General features: G+C 38.0%; 1 protein-coding gene and 1 pseudogene across 4 annotated transcripts in view; both read right to left on the bottom strand.

The window, feature by feature from the left end:
- SECISBP2L (SECIS binding protein 2 like) overlaps window positions 1–16908 on the bottom strand; it is a 59279-nt gene that overhangs the window by 584 nt on the left and 41787 nt on the right. For 3 of the 4 annotated variants that reach the window (XM_023510083.1, XM_023510082.1, XM_012801781.2), the window contains 2 exons: window positions 13949–14168; window positions 7041–11317 (listed from right to left, as the gene is read on the bottom strand). In XM_023510083.1, the coding sequence (XP_023365851.1) occupies window positions 10632–11317; window positions 13949–14168 (906 nt within the window). In that variant the 3' untranslated portion in view covers window positions 7041–10631. Of the gene's footprint in view, window positions 1–7040; window positions 11318–13948; window positions 14169–16908 lie in introns of those variants that run through there. The other variant, XR_002771952.1, reaches the window with a different exon arrangement.
- On the bottom strand, window positions 3367–3840 carry LOC100962838 (annotated as a pseudogene).

Raw genomic sequence — 16908 nt, forward strand, 5'->3', positions numbered from 1 at the left:
GCCATCAATGAACAGAGAGGTATGGAGCACCAGCATTAAGTCTTTCAAAAAGTGTCTTTATTATTTCTCCTTTTGCCACCATCACGCACCTACACAGAGTAGTCTCACTCTTCCCGGGATGTGAAAACATTTTGGTCAGACAATGGCCAGAAGCAAGACAGCTCTCTCTGACAAGTGGAGGTAAATGGTGGGGATGGTGATGCCCCTGCTTCTTGCTTGTTTCTGCTTAGCAGGAGGAAGATTCCAGATGAAGGGAAACCATACCATCTGCAGTTGTCATGGGGTAACAAAGGTTGGCAGTCTCTGCCTTGAAGGTTCTATGACTCCCCCAGCTCAGCAAGCACAGCTAAGTTAGCAAAAAAAGAAAAAAAACTTTTTTGCCCTTGAGAATCTATTTTTCAAAACTGGAATTGGTGCTAAGGGAAAGCCCCAGGGAACTGCAGTTTCTAAGGTGCAGGATGGAGTGATAAGAGCACAGTATGGGGACTGGTGGATCTGAATTCCCAGAATATGATTCCAAAACTGCCTCGGGCAGTTCTTTTCACTTCCATGGGCCTCAGTTTCCTCATCTGTAAATGAGAGGCTTGAACAGAATCCTATTTGGTTCTCTGCACACCAATGATCCTATATCCTGGGAACTCATGTTGGCCCTGGAGCCTATGCTGCCTCCCTATGTCTCTGTCTGACAGACTCAGGGACTGTGTTGTGCTTTGCTTTCTCACCCCACAAGCAGGTCTCTTCTGAGCTGTCCACACCCCAGCGGGGGAATGAGGGAGTGTGCTGCTGACCTGCCCTTGCACCAGGGAGCCTGGATTCTGACACTGCCCACTGGGTGGGAGTCTGGGCAAGAGACAGACCCAGTGCACATGTGTGTTCACATGACAGTGCTAGTAAGGGGCAGGGGATTGTGAAGATATGCCTATCACCCTGAGTTACACACTTTTTCTGGGAAACAAGAGGACCTCACAGCAACAGTTTTACCCTATGAAGCTGAAACACATTCGCAGTAGTACAATTTCCTATAGCAGTGGGCTTTTTCTTGTCATTTCAACTCCAATGTGTTTAAGAGTTATATTTAAGGTATCTAGGGTTTAACTTGGGAGTTTAATAAGCACTTTATTTGTTTTCTCTGGGAAGATGTTCCATGTTCCAAGCAAATGGCTTGCCAACTCTCAGCACACAGCCATGGAAGCTGGGACCACCTAGGCATCTGTTAACTCTTGCCAGGGTGCCTAACTCAGCTATGGCCCATACCAGCATTGACCAACACAAATTCCATTGAAATCTAATAGAGTCTTCATTCTGTGGCTTAGTAGTCTATGTCCTTAACAATAAGGGGCATATTCTTTCCAGAATAATCAGGGTAAGTCCAAGCACCCCAGGAACCCCTCACTCCTGGGCAAGCCAAGATGTCAATGACTTTAAGAAGGGAGTTAATCCTTTGTAGGCTGAGGCTTTGTGCTCCATTCTCCTCTCCAGAAATATAGGGACTGCCCAGCATTCCCAGTGATTCTCCAGAGAACTCGGTTCTGGGGCAGTCATCCCCTGAGAAGTGGTTGGCAGTAACATGCAGAGGCCTTCATGGGTCTGTCCCAGGCATGCTGCTCAGCATGGTAGGTGGCTGGGTCCCAGGGTTCCACATCACTATGTCTTACAAAACGCAGTCCTCACCACTCTCGCTCAACGCAATCACGTGGCCAGATCCAGATAAGCTCATTTCAGGGCTCCTATTAGAAGTGGACTAGTATCTCTGGTCTGGACCCACCACAGGCCAGTATCACCCTCTCCAGCCCTAGCCAGAGGTGCCTGCCCACCCTTTTGCCCATCAGGCAGCTGCCCATGTGATGGGCAGAGGTGAGATGGAGACTCTGGAGTGTGATCAGAAGCTCCAAGTCAAACATTGCACATTCTCTTCCCCAGGAAGTTATGAGGCATTTTTTTTAAAAAAAACCTATTTTATCCAAAAAGATCTGGATGTGTCTGGCTAAGTCCAGTGTGGAACATTAGAGAATGAGAAAAGCATGTGCCAGAGACAGAGGCTAAGAGCAACCCCTGAACCCACCTGGGAATTCAGGCCGCATCCCAGTGTTGAGTTACTGTGTGGTTTCTCCACCTCTGCACTGCTGACATTCCAGGTTCCATCGTTTTTTGTGAAGGTGGGAGGTGCTATCTTGTGCATCATAAGATGTTTTGCAGTGTCTCTGGTCTGGAGCCACACAACAGGAAAGTATCACCCTATCCAGTTGTGACAATCAAAAATGTTTCCAGACTTTGACAATTGTCCCCTGGGAGAGAATGACCCCTGGTTGAGAACTCTGAATCAGAATAGCCCAGGAGTCTTATATGTGCCTCATCTTCCCTGGACCTTCAGAGTTTAAGCAAGAAATATAATAACTAGATGAAAACTAGTCTTTGAAGAGGTAAAGCAGCCCTGAGCAGGCCGGAGACATCATGATCCACTCAATTTCTATTCTGAGCAAGGGATGCCATCACTTTAAATACTGTGTTCTGGTTGCTAAGGAAACCAAGTAAGTGGGTTGCTAACATAATCTCCAGTCTTCCTGTGAAGATTAAAGCACTTTGCTCTCGCTAAAGTACAGCTAGATGGGACAGTCACCCACATTTCTCATTCCTGGGGGTAGGTTTAGGTAAGGTACAGATGAAGAGAAATAGTTTCTAGTTCCTGGGAAGAAGTTAAAAATCTGTAATTCCTGTCTATTTAAATCCATTGAGATGAGCATTTAAGCTCAGCTTCTAGTTCCATTTCTACAACTAATTTTCTTTTTCTTTTGTTATAAAAATTCTTTGTGCTCCTTTCTTACATCGTGTTGTTCAAAAAACAGTCTTACATACATCTTTGGAAGAATCTACTGTCACACCTCTGTTTAAAGCAGCAGTTCTCATCCTGTGGGTCGTGACCCCTTTTTAACAATGAAAATACACTGCGGCATTAGGAAGGCTGAGAACACTGGTTTAAAGGCAAAGCACCACAGTAAAGCTGATCAGCTGTGCAGAGTTCTTAGCTTCCTGATTTCACATTAATTCATGAAAATCACATTAATTCATGAAAATCAGAAATGTCACCTCCACATAAAGGCAGTGTCAAAAATAATCATTTCATTCAATATTATAGTTGTAGGTATGGAGTATAATTGAAGGAATGAAAAATTAAGAAGCAAACACCACATAACGTCGTTGGTACATCAGTACAGAGTCTTCAGGAAAAAAATATTGTGACAAACCTGTCTTTGATACTAGGAAGAAATTCTAGACCACGCTTTATTATACTTCACTAGACGCTTCTTTTACTGCTGCTCTCCATTCTTTCCACATTTCACTGGTGGTATTAGAGGATTGGTTCAGCCTTTAAACTTTATTAACAGGAGCAAATCCAGTATCCATCAGATAACCCGGCAGTTTCATTCGTGTGAATATCTAGCCATGAAAAAACTCACTAGGAACACACAAATCCAATAAATAGAAGAAGAAATCTACTGAGTTTCAGAATATTTTGATATATCAAGTCAGTCCAGGATTATGAAATCTGAGGCTCCCTTTGTAAACAGGAAGCTGGAGGCAAGTCCTTCCATAATATTGCCTGTTTACTCTGTAGGTCAAGAAAGCTATTGGCCTCTGATGCCCATGTTCATCAGTCATAGAGCCAACACTTGGAGGCTCAACAGTAACATCATAAATTATTCTTCTGGCAATGAGGAAGAAAGACACCACCACCAGAGCATATACCATCATAGCCAATGGCATGTGCAACCAGGGCAGCTTCTTCAGCTTCCAGTTAGGACATTCGAGCACTAGGAGAGAGACTCAGTACAAAGTCTCCATATGGGTGGCAGCTGGGGCAGCTCTGCCTACCACTAATTTTCTTTGTCATACTTAGTGCAAAATTTGGGAAGTCAGTTATGGAATAGAAAATGGTTGTATTTTAGTTGGCCCATTCCTCTTGGTAATTCTTATATAAACATTTTGAGCACATAAGAAGCTCTACACATTGGGAGACTGCGGCAAGAGAATCACTGAAGCCTAAGAGTTTGAGGTTGCTGTGAGCTGTGACTCCATGGCACTCTACCAAGGGCAACATAGTAAGACTCTCTGAAAAAACAAACAGAAAAACCCCTCTACACAATTAAGAAAAAGCAGAAAAGGGGGGTGTTGATCAAACAATAGACATCAGCTAAAAGATGCAAAGCTACTACATTAGAAGGCAGCTCCTTGCTCTGATACATTCATAGCCTCTCTCTGATTTCTATGGTCTCCAGTTCAAATTTTAGGAGGAATTCGGGTGATCAGCTTAATCATCATGACCCATTCTGGGTACCAGACCACCTTGAGGGTTCTGGCAGTCTTTTGCTATGGTATCTTTCATAAAGTGCCCAGCCCTGACCAAACTTATGACCACCTTTGATCAAAGAATGGCCTATTTCTGTAAGGCAGTGATTTTCAATGGGTATGCTTTGAGAGTATCTTAAGTGTGCCATGAAAAATTTTAAAGATCCATTAAATTATTTTCAAAAAAAGTTCAAAGCACAGTAAGAACATTCTTTTTTTTACTTTTTAAAATCAACATTAAGTGTGCTGCAGAAGTTTAACTATAGGTTCAAATGTGCTGTGAGATAAAAAAGGTTGAAAAACGCTGCTCTTGGGAGCTAAGTTCTGATTCACCCAATACATCCCTCATTGATAGAGGGGGAAACCAAGAACCAGAGATTTAAGGGATTTGTTCAGTGTTAAGAAAATGGAAAAATAAAGCCCAGGCCTCTTAAACCCCAACACCCAGGTCATTTGGTCTCTGTTACAACTACTTAACTCTCCACTGGAGCACTGAAGCAGCCATAGAGAGGACATGTGAATGAATGGCCCTGGCTGGGTTTCAACAAAACTTTTACCAAAAAGGGGGCGGGGGTAGGTAGCTGCTGGGCAGATCTGACCCACAAGCAATAGTTCGCTGATCACCTTACCTAAAAGATTAACTCATTTAAATGCTGCATTTTAAGTGTCAGGAGAAAGATCAGTGGCAGTAAAAATCAAACGAACAGTTGAGTCCTTCTTGGTCATCATTAAACATTTATAAAATAGGAACATAGTGCCTTCTTTCTTACACTCCTAATTATAAATGTGACAACATTTGTTAGAAACTCATCATTTGCCTTATAACGTTGGCTTTAGGAAGGGGGAAACAAGAGAAAAAATGACAGGGATGATGATACTTCTCCCAAGTTCAAGAAGCCAGTATTTTCACTTTTTTCTCTCATTTTTCTTTAACTAGAGCTAACACAAAAGCAATTGCTTAAATTTCAGTTCATTACTCCATTCTCAAGCCAAGAGTTTACAAACCAATGAAATTCTCTAACTCAGGCTGAGAAGACTGAGAAGTAGAGTGAAGACATAAGCCGGGGAATCTGCATATTTATAAAGGTACTACTTTTACTCCTATCACTCATCCTGAGAGATAACAATGCAACTGATACTGCCTCAAATATAGTTCCACCATGGGAAGGCTGTGTAGTTGTCACCTGTTCCCTCTGTGTTATTAAGGCCATGGCCAGATGAAGCACTCATTCCTTCCACAGAAGCTTATACTTAACTCCAGCCTCTAAACCCATAGCTCACCAAGGCATAATTTCCTTCTATTTGGTTCCTCAGCAACTGGGTAAAGAACACATACTTAGCTAGGAGCTCCAAATTTCACGCAGCTCGTAATCTTGCCTGCTCCAATCCTCTGCTTCCAGACTGCAGCCTTAGACACAGGTACAGCCAGGTTACAGCCACACAATTACCCAACCTATTTCTCTAAGAGTAAAAATCATTCTGCTTGCTAGAAGATTGCCAAATAATTTTTCAAGATGGAAGGAGTGGGATGGGGAGGAATACAGGGTTTGAGACTGGGTCCAAAACTGAAACATTTCCCATTTCTCCAAACCCTGAACCATGGAAGTTCCAGTGGAGCAGGCTTGGCCCTGTGATCTACAAGGCTGCCACTGGTATCTAACAAGCCAGGTGTCATATTTCACATGTTGGTAACACCAGAAGAATCTAAGTCATGCCAGAAGTATTGACTGAATTGCTAATTGAGAAATTTTAGATGACTTAACTAGCCAACATGTGGTCTAATCTTTTGATGGTGCTTTTTTTCTAAAATAAAATGATACCCATGGGCAAGGTTCCCAAGTTCTGGGCTTAAACTCAGAATTTAGCACTTTCATGTCAAGGCCCATAGTTCAGGATACTTCCTTTCCTCCTCTCCCTGCTATAAAAATTTATCAGTATCACATGGTACTTTTGAGTGTTTTTCAGGTGTCATGCACACCCTCTTCTGGTCAGTTATGAGAAAAACTGATCAATATCAGGAAAAGAACTACAGGGTACTGGTTTTAAAGGAAACATCTGATAATACTGATGAGGTATCCTTCCTTTCTGTGTGATCACCAAAATCTCTTATTCTTTAAATAAGGCAGGGACCAATAAATCGTCCCTAAGACCATCAATTCAATCCTCATGCTGCACATTCCAGAAGACACCTGAAGGTAAAGAAAGCATGCTTGGTTTGCACACTTGGGCGCTTTCTGCTAAGACAACAAAGTAACGTGATCTGGAGCATGGACTTAGGAATGGCACTGAGTTCAAATCCCAGGTGTGGAATGTTGGGCCAGACATCTGTTTCATTACCTGAAAAGTGAGATACAGTAACAAAATCTACCTCATAAGGCTGTTGTGATGATTAAATTACTATCAGGCAATGGTTTAGAACAGTGTCTGGCTCAGAGGAACTAGTATAAACAGTAAAGAATCTATAGGAGCCTTCTCCTAACACCTGGTCAGTCTCTATCTAGATGCCTCGGCTCATACCACAGACTACTACCATCCCAGATGAAGATTTTTATTAATAACTCCTGCCTGCAGATTTTACTACATTTTTGGCAAACCTATGCAAGCACTGTGTAATACTACGGGCTGGATTTTTCTTTTTTCTCTATCCTACATATTGGGCAAGTTATGAACTCTGTATCTATTCTGAAATGACAGACTTCATTTCAATAATCATTTTATTAGTATAGAAGAATCCCCACTAGTATTTACATAGTGCAAAAAAGCTGTTATTACCCCCCAAATGTGATATAACAATTATCCTTCATACAGCAAAGGACAAGATGAAAATCCCTTCATGTTATAACTCATACTAATTTTACTAGTTTTTTATTAGAGCATTACAATTAAGACATTAAATTATAAATCCACGTGATATATTTAGAAATTAAATTATAAAATAATACAAATACTTTTAAGGTGTGATGTGCCAACAGTTTAAATTTTTATCATTAATTAGGATTTGGATTTCTAATAAGGTGAACAGTTTGGGTGAATCTGTGTGTAAAGGCTGGAAGGGATAAAGGAGGAGGAAGACACAATGTGTGTAAATAAATTATTTCACAGAAAAACTTTTTTAAATCAAAAGAAGATAATTACATTTTTAAATGGATTAATGTTCTAACCTGTTGACACAAGGTACAGAAAGTACTTAAATGACAAGGGTGGTATTTTTAAGCAAACAGCAACTTTACAAATAGTAATACTTCTTTATAATATATTAAAGTAACAATATGTTAAGATTTAACAATTTTAGGTTAAAGAGTTGAAAATGAATGTAGAGTTCACTACTCATTTGCACAGTTCAGTTCCCTCCCACCTCCCCCCGCCCCTAGCTTATTAAGAAATCAAACAAGTACATTATTTGGATATTAATTTCTCAGTATTTAAACTATGTAAATTCCTTTTGACTAATTCTTTTCCCAATACTGGAAGCATATAAAATACCATCTCTGCAAAAACGACCTCCAGTGAAAGCCTGTAAAAACTTTTCAATGTATAACACACATTATTTTTCCACGTTTAGTCAAAAGAAATATATTACATCATTTACAAACATATTTAAACCAAAAATTAAGCTAATATAAACATTTGTCTTTTGAGAAGTAATCTTCACAGCAAATAAACCTACTGAAGCAGAAATCTAATTTTGGGAGTGTAATTCATACTGTAATTCATATACTTACATACTGAAATAGAAATCTATTATTAATTATTGCCAAAAACAACCTCTACACACTAAGAAAAAAATCACTATGTTTTTATTTCTTGTGATGATGAACACGTACCCTTACCATTAGATTTCTTTCTAGGTCTCCAAAGAGCCAATCACACCCATTTCCAGAAAAAAAAACCCAAAAAACAATACTTTGCTAATTTTCACAATTCTTCCAAAGCCTGTAAATTTGACATATACAAATTCTAAAATTTATTTAAAGGAAAACAAATTATAAAGATATTATTAATACTTAAGCATATTTTCAACATAGTAGCATTTCCTTTAATAAACCTTGGGTTGTCCTCTACAAGTGACCTGTCTCATATAAAAAAGGCTATGGTCCCTTGGATTTGCTGGCAGAAAAGGTACTGCACATGTGAAAGCATTTATTGAACATACAAATGGACACTTCTGAAGTCTATAGCAAAATTAAGTTGTTGGTGTTTTGAAGATTCTTTAGCTTCTTTTCTCTTTTGATACAAATGTCAAAAATCTAAAATGATGATTCATGTTCAGAGAGATAAAAAATATAAGAAACCTTTATAAAGCTATTACCTCAAGGTCAAGAGTTATCTGAATCACTGACATCAAGCAAAGGAAATTTACACCATAAAAAGTATGAAAAGTTTTTAAATTTACTTTTAAGATTGTCAGTAGTTCAAAACCTCTATCATTTCTTTAAACCAACTAACACTTTCAAATGTGTAGAGACAGTAAGATCTGCCATATACAATTCCATGATTACTATTTTAGAGGCTTCATTCCTTACATGCTGTGTTCCTTTACTGAATAATTAAGTAGTGCCTAGGAAGTCGTTATACTGGAGAACAGTTTGGACAGGACAGTATAATAATGTCCCTTTTAGCACAATAATAAAGGTGACAAGATTTTTTCTACACAGCAATGCTCCTAAACTTTCACAATTCACAAGTACAAAATCATCAACCAAGAATCTAATCTTTGCAGTAGTTAAATGCCAGCATTATAAAACATCAAAACTAGCACAGTAGTCCCAACAAGTTCAGTAAAAATCTGCCCAATTCTTCTCTCCCACCCCGTAAGTGTATAACCACAGCAGGGAAAATAACCCTTCCCTTCTCATTTTGTGCCTGCTTATGGGAGCTTTGTAAGAGGAAAGCTGGCACACACGTGTTGTCAATGTGTTGGCCAGCTAGAGATGAGGGGGGCGCAAATTGGAGAGAAGACAGAAAAATAGATACTTTGTCAATCTCTTACCATTATATAAACTTGTAGAGATTACTAAAGTCCAGGCAGTGACTAGCAAATAAAACATTTAGCTCAGTAAGTTTAATGTCTCCCAAGCAGGTACACACATTCCTAGAGAAGGGCAGAGATAAATAATAGTGAACAGAGAATTAATACCTGTATATATCTGTATACTCTAAATTACCTAATAGTATCAGCACATTTAGAATAACTTTCTCTTTTCTTCTAAAACTTCCTTTTTTAAGCCTTGATTTTCAAGATACACATTACAAATTGTGTAATGTTCCTTTCCCTGACCTCCTGACAGTAATTATGGCCATTGCTACGTGGAACGTGCTCAAGGCTAAGAGTAAAATATATATATATTTGTAAAAAGTGAAATGGTTTTGCACTCAGGACAAGTTTGGAAACCCAATCAAATCCGTATCTCAAATCAAGAGGGTCCTGAACCAGAAGCATGCAAGAGAACACACCAGCATAAGACTTTGCTGTGGACAGTTTACATATAAGTGCAGCAGTCATACAATCGGTTACAGTTATTCACCTGTCGAATGTGCCTAACTTTATATAAGTCTATGTACAAGAGCATTCCTGAGGTAAGTAAGAAGCAAATAACAGAACCTAGATGGTCCTAGTATGGATGAATGTTCACTATTACAGACAACATTCATCACCTTCCACAAATGCGGCTGGCCAGCTCCAATCTAACCCCGTGGCTCCACTGCTAGCCTAAGGTTGGAAGGCTCTGTTTTAGCCCATTGCAACATAACTGATTACAGTGATCAGTGACTTCTGAAAAGTATTTGTTGACCAAATAAAAGTCATATCAATCTTTTAACATAAAACACTTTGTGGACTTAGTTACCCTTATCCCCAGTCCTTCTTTTAATGACCAAACAACTTTTTAGTCAGACAAATTAGAGTGAAGGAGGTGCAGACTTAAAGCAAACACTAGTAACTGCTTCTATCCTTAAAACCTTGATCTTTAGCTTTCAAAATGTCTTTAAATAGGCATCTACAATTTATTTCCTTTTGAAAACTTGGTCTTCTTTTTTAATCATTATTTTCCATTACAAAATAAGTTGAAACATATCTAAATTTTCCACATAGTTCTTAGAAAGACACTTAAAAGCTAATTAAAAGCTAAGTTATAGATCATAACAAACAAGTAAAAGCTACAAAAATATTTGTCAGGAATTAAATACATATATTAAATACTGGACAGTGCAAAATGTTGAGATGAAGCATAAAAGGTAATGGCTGCAACCCTTACATAGGTGGAGACAGACAGTGAACATTTCCTGAGTTACATATTCTGGGGTGTGTAATTAGAATCACAGAGCTCCTTGCTCATCGAGCTACAGCTGTTGGGCTTTTGCTGCTCGGAACTGGCTTGCTGCTCAGCAGTCCAGGCCTCACTGTCCATCCCTGGCTCCAGCACCTCAGGTGTCTCTGCTTCCTCTTCTCCACTTTGTTCTGCATTGTCTTCCTCAGAACCATTGAGGGTTTTTCCAAGCTGAAGGGTTTCCATAGTTCTCTGGGTCTCTGAGACCCAAGATTCAATTCTACTATTGAGTTGCACTTCTACAGATATGGGTTCATGAGTATACTCTTCCTCCTCCTCCTCATCTTCATCATCCTCTTCTTCAAGCATGCCAGGGACAAGAGTGCTAGTGGTGCTGGTGATGGAGGAATTCAAAAGATCTCGGCAACTGCCATCCAAAGAGCCAGTCTCTGTACTCTGCTGGGAGGCCCATTCCAAGTCGTCAGGCTTCACTTCCTCTTTATCACTTGCTGTGGATTTCCCAGCATTTGTAGCCGAGGTAGTATTATTGCCTGCAGCCACTAAGGGTGGCTGCTTACAAACAGGGGTTGTGTCAAAGGAAAGTTTACTGGGTTTTTCAGAAGTGCTGTGCTTACAGGAAACCTCTCTCTCATTTTCTGATGTTTCCAGTCCATCTGAAGTTTCCACCATGTTTCTCCAATTTGTTTCTATAAATAAACAGATTTTTAAAAAACTGGATGCTGTTTCAGAATCAAGAAAATCTTAAAAACCTCCCAAAATAAGAGAGAAGAACAAGATACAGAAATTTATTGGCTCAGCTCAAATAAATTTAGAAAGACTAAAACTTTAATTTATTTTGTACTAGTTTAAACGTAATAAACGGAAAACAATTCTCAAAAAAGTATATTCAAGATAAGGAAATAAGGGGATGAAAGTAAGTATATTAATGCTTCAGAAAGCGAAGATCTTATACCAACAGGAGCTCAATGATGTTTACATAGAAAATTTGTATATGCATGAAAACCAATGAACCGTCTAACTTTGTGGCTTAGTGGTATCTTGGGGTACCTGCAACTCACAAATGGCATAGCCAAGAGGTCCAGCAAAAACAGTTGATTGCATGGGGTTGTAACTCACTCACAGCAAGTTATCTGAGTTATATTTTGACTTGCAATTGGACATGTATATCCATTTGTTTTATTTATTTTTAGACAAGAGAGAAAGATTTATTGAAAGCAGAGTGTACTCTTAATGGCAAAAGAGCAAAATGATCCAAGGGGTAATAGTTGTATTTCCACCCATAAGCAAAGAATCCATTCATGCATTTCTAACATTTGTAAAAATGTGTTTTACGTAGCTTGGCTTGCAAAGTGATTTTGCAGGGCAAAAATATGTATTAAATAATACACTGATGATAACCTAAATTATTTTTAATGATAGAAAATCGATTCAGAGTAAAAACAGAATCAGTAAAGTTCTTCTATCCCTCTTTTTACATTTTTAAAAACAAAAATCCCATTTTATTTACATTACAGTTACTATAGGCACTTTATAGGTACATGTATAATATTCTTATCAACTTGTAGCAAATCTATTCACATGGACATACTCAACCTGATTAGAATCCATGGATTATATATTGATACAGACCATATTTGGGCATTTCAAGTCAGGACATGAGGTTTAGGAAAAAAATTTCTTTCTTAACAGTTATTTCCCAGTGTGGAACAAATCCTTCCCACTCTTTCATATCTCACGAAAAAAAAAATCTCCTCCTATGTTCTCATTCTAAATTAGTATAGTCTCAAAGCAGAAAAAACCTTAAGACATGTAGTAACGCTTAATCTTATCTTTTTCCCTTATACACCCCCTTATACTGAACTCAGCACCATACCATGTCACCTCTAGCTAAAAAGTTACTAAATGTGGTTAGCTCAGGACTCCTCCTTAACAAAAATTTACAGAGGTAGCCAACACATACAGAATATTTTGTAAAATTTTGTCATGAATATTTTGCAAATAAAGGTACATTTAACCTACAATTTCCCAATCACTATGTATGGCAACTTTTGGGACACCCTGTACTTTTTTTATATGTGCCCATATAAAGATTATCTGTCACTCTGTCATTTGTCCACACCCAGAGCTTTATCAATTTTCGTAGTTTTCCTTTGAAACCTAGTACCTCACTATACAAACAGGATAGATCAGGCATCCTCAAACCACGGCCCGTGGGCCACATGCAGCCCACCTAGGACGTTTATCTGGCCTGCTGGGTGTTTCTGCTGCCACTGCCTATCCTGCTTAGCAGCCAACTCATCCCGGGGCCCGCAGTCCAGCCCTCCAACGGTCTGAGGGACAGTGAACTGGCCCCCTGTTTAAAAAGTTTGAGGACCCCTGGGATATATCTCATTTACAAACTTAGCCCTTTCTCTTGACATTATTTCCAACTCGGATCATTCCAGCAAAAGACACAGGTCTACCTTTAAGCCAGAACCACCTATCCACAACCACCAATTTTCTAAAAGCTCACAACTTTTTAATTGCCTCTGGTCTAGAACTTTATTAAAAGCATTCTAAACATTTAATTATAATCACAGGCAGGAAGGCCAGGAAAGGGAGTATGAGAAGAAAAGCAAGGATTGTTTTTTACATGTTAAATTTCAGGTGACAAGAAGCTATATGGCAAACTCCCAGACAGACTTAAAAAGAGAAAAAACAAGGGCCAAATGAAAACAGGCCACCATGCTATTAAACAATAACAAAAAACAAGAAGAAAGAAAAAAGATAACGGAAACAAATCAGAAACTAGATTAAGAAAGAGGAGCACTTAAAAGTTCAAAGTATTATAGAAACAAGGCAAGGAAACTACTAAGATGAAAACGGCAATAAATGATGTTAAACATTAAACACAGATACTGTTTTTAAGTCTGCATCTCTTTTTGACTACAATTAGCTTTAACTCAAAGTAAATGACAGGTGTAGGTTTTACAAGTTTACATTGAATCGCGTGCAGGTCTTAGTAAATACAAAATTTTTAAAGCTGAGCAGAAAGTATTAGAATAAAACATACTAGTATCTACTTAGTGATAGGTCATAAGTGTAGTGTGTTTTGCTTTTTAAATTCCCTGAGACTTTAAGATTTTGGAATCGTAATTATCAAATTCCAGGTTCTCACAGGATGTCTTGGTCCCAAATATTCTCCTTTTTAGTGGGTTTGAATAATCGAGAATAAAGATAAAAACAAAGGGTAGAATGAAAAATCATTTACAAAATAACTTTAATCACTTAAATTATTTCATGGTTTAAGTCATTTAAAATGGTATTCAACAACTTACCATATTCCTTTTCATTCACTTCAGAGATGGGTTCAGAAATAACACTGCAGAAAGAAATGGCACTTGCTGCAGAGGGATTCCGAGAATGTCCCATGTGATGCGGTACCTTTTTCACATTCTTTAACGCTTCCTCAGCCTGCTCCTGTTCCATTGCAGCAACCATATCTTTATACGCTTTCCTGGCTTCCTCCGTGAGTTCTACTAACTTATTAAACAGGCTCTAATGAGAAAGAGATTTTGATTAGTCTAGTTTTGTCATACTTTTTATTTTTATCATTGGCAATACGTAACGTTACTGATTCCTTCAGGGTCAGCTACACTTTGATTAGGACATAATCCAAGTTGTAACCAGACCACAGAATCTTGAAAGATATGTTGTTTATTTAATTCTCACAAGTCTGGGGGAATATCTGGATTCTAACACAAGCCACTAAATATGATATAGTAAAAGTTCTTACTAAGTTTATCAACTGAACAAATGCACTCTCCTTTAGCAGAATGTCAAGCACCACAGAGGGTAAAAAACTGTTTTCAAGGAACTTACTTCTACTTGACTAGAAGAAGACAGCTATAATTCAATACATAATACCTCAAATGTCTTGAGAGGCATAAAGTGTTATACAGTTTTTATAACAGATAAGAATTCGAACTAAACTGCCTGGCATCACTGAGGAAATTCATGGAAGAAGATGACATCTGATACAGACCTTGAAAAAGGTACAGTTTTGATCAATGAACACAGGATATTCTTAACTAACCATGCAAAACCATAAATGATGGTACAGACATAAGAAAAATACAAAAAGACAAGGCTTATTTGGGGAGCAGTGAATGATCTTATTTATGTTAGAATGTAAGGGACCATCACAGAATGATGTCCAGGGATGTAGAAGATGACAACCTCCAAAGGAATTAAAAGTTCCCTGTAATGTTCACTTGTTAGAAGAATTTGTAGATAGTGATGGTGCAGACAGCTTGAAGATGATAAAAATAAGACACAAGGCAAATTATCAAGACTGAATCTAGAAGCCGGAAGTAAAATATGGAGCTACCTTTGGAGCTACCAGAAGTTCCTGGTTCACAGAAACAAAAAATTAATATGAAATAATTTCACTTGAAGTGGGTGCACTGAGCATATTCATGTTTAATAAAATGGCAAAATTCACATAGCAGTAAAGTTGTACTTCAATTACTATGGTATCTAAATATGGCATCTAACCATTTCCAAATTTCTTTGGAATTTTCTTAAATTTCCAAAGAAAATTTAAGTTGCCAGAGCCATGAAGAACAAAGAAAAAGTTTAGAGCACTTCAAAAGAGAGTTGGAAGTGGGTCCCTCTCATGGAGAAGAAGAGGTGAGAGACACCTTAAGGACTTTAAAACAACACTTTTTTGGCTACTATGTCATCATTCAACAACATTCCACTCCAGTTAAATGTCCAGACTTAGTATGCAATGCAACAACCCACAACATCAAGTAAAGAATTTCAACTGGTAAACATGACCTGGACATTTCTAAGAATTTGTTTAACTTTATATGTAAAATTAAGTTTTCAGACAATGGCAGGAAAATATAGCACAATATTTTTTCTTCTTACTAAGACATTGTCATTTAAGTATAAACTTTAAGATGAAAGCAAAAAATACCACAATCCTCTGAAATAAAATGTCTCTGAAAATTAATCTCAAGAAGAAAAAATATAAGTAGCATCCTTTATCCATCTGTAGTTCAAATTGTTTTAAGTACTAGGTACAATAAAAAATGTTGGTAATTGTGTTGATTTTAGAAGAGAGGTGGATGTTAACTACTTATAGTACCAAAAATATCTTCAAGATTTATTTATTTCTAAAAAGGAGGAAAAATGGATTCTGTCAAAAACAGTCCCTAAGTGTTACATGTAACCTATAACTACTTGTTTGCAGTGTTATAAACCACGCATTTAAGTGAAAACAATAAAAAGAAAACCGGCATATGTTTATATGATTTTAAGATTAACATTGGTTTTGCAATCTAAATATGACAGAAGTTCTTAGGAATAAAAGAATATAAGGAAGGAAAGATTAAAAGAAGCTAGAATCAGGAAGTAAAGCCTAGAATGTGAGAATAAGAATAGGAAACGTAATTTTAAGGTTAGTTTATCAAGAGGTAAAAATAACTTTAAGTAGGCTCGGCGCCTGTAGCTCAGTGGCCAGCCACATACACTAGAGCTGGCAGGTTCGAATCCAGCCAGGGGCTGCCAAGCAACAATGACAACTACAAGTAAAAAATAGCCAGGCGTTGTGGCAGGCGCCTATAGTCCCAGCTACTTGGGAGGCTGAGGCAAGAGAATTGCTTAAGCCCAGAAGTTGGAGGTTGCTGTGAGCTGTGATTCCATGGCATTCTACCCAGAGTGACCTAGTTGAGACTCTGTCTCAAAAAATAATAAGTATACTATCACATTATTTTGAATGGAGACACTTGACAATATACCACTGTTTGTTAAATTTCCATTTTGAGAGTATTTTTGATTTATACAATAATTTACCTACCTCAAAGAATACAGGGCAATTTTTAAAAAATGTACAAATATAACTGGCAAGCATTTTATAATACAAAATCATACTGATAAACTAAAATACACAATTCAGGAAGAAGCCAATACAATTATAAACAAACATGTCCATTTTCCTAATTTTGATCCCATTGATAGCAAACAAAAAAGTCCATTTTTATTAAGTGTCTTTATATATGACCCTTCTTTTCCACTAAGATAGCTGTCACCAAAATTCTCACATATAGTTTAACATAGCAGGTAGATATACACCTATCACACAATTCACTCAGAATCATGGGCCAGGTGCAGTGGCTCACACCTGTAATCCTAGTACTTAGGTAGGCTGAGGCAGGAAGCTCAGTTAAGGTCAGGAATTTGAGACCAGCCTGGATAATAGTGAGACTCATCTCTATTAAAAAACAGACAA

The sequence above is a fragment of the Otolemur garnettii genome, unplaced genomic scaffold (genome assembly GCF_000181295.1).
Source record: "Otolemur garnettii isolate 467f Iridium unplaced genomic scaffold, OtoGar3 scaffold00011, whole genome shotgun sequence".
Lineage (NCBI taxonomy): Eukaryota > Metazoa > Chordata > Mammalia > Primates > Galagidae > Otolemur > Otolemur garnettii.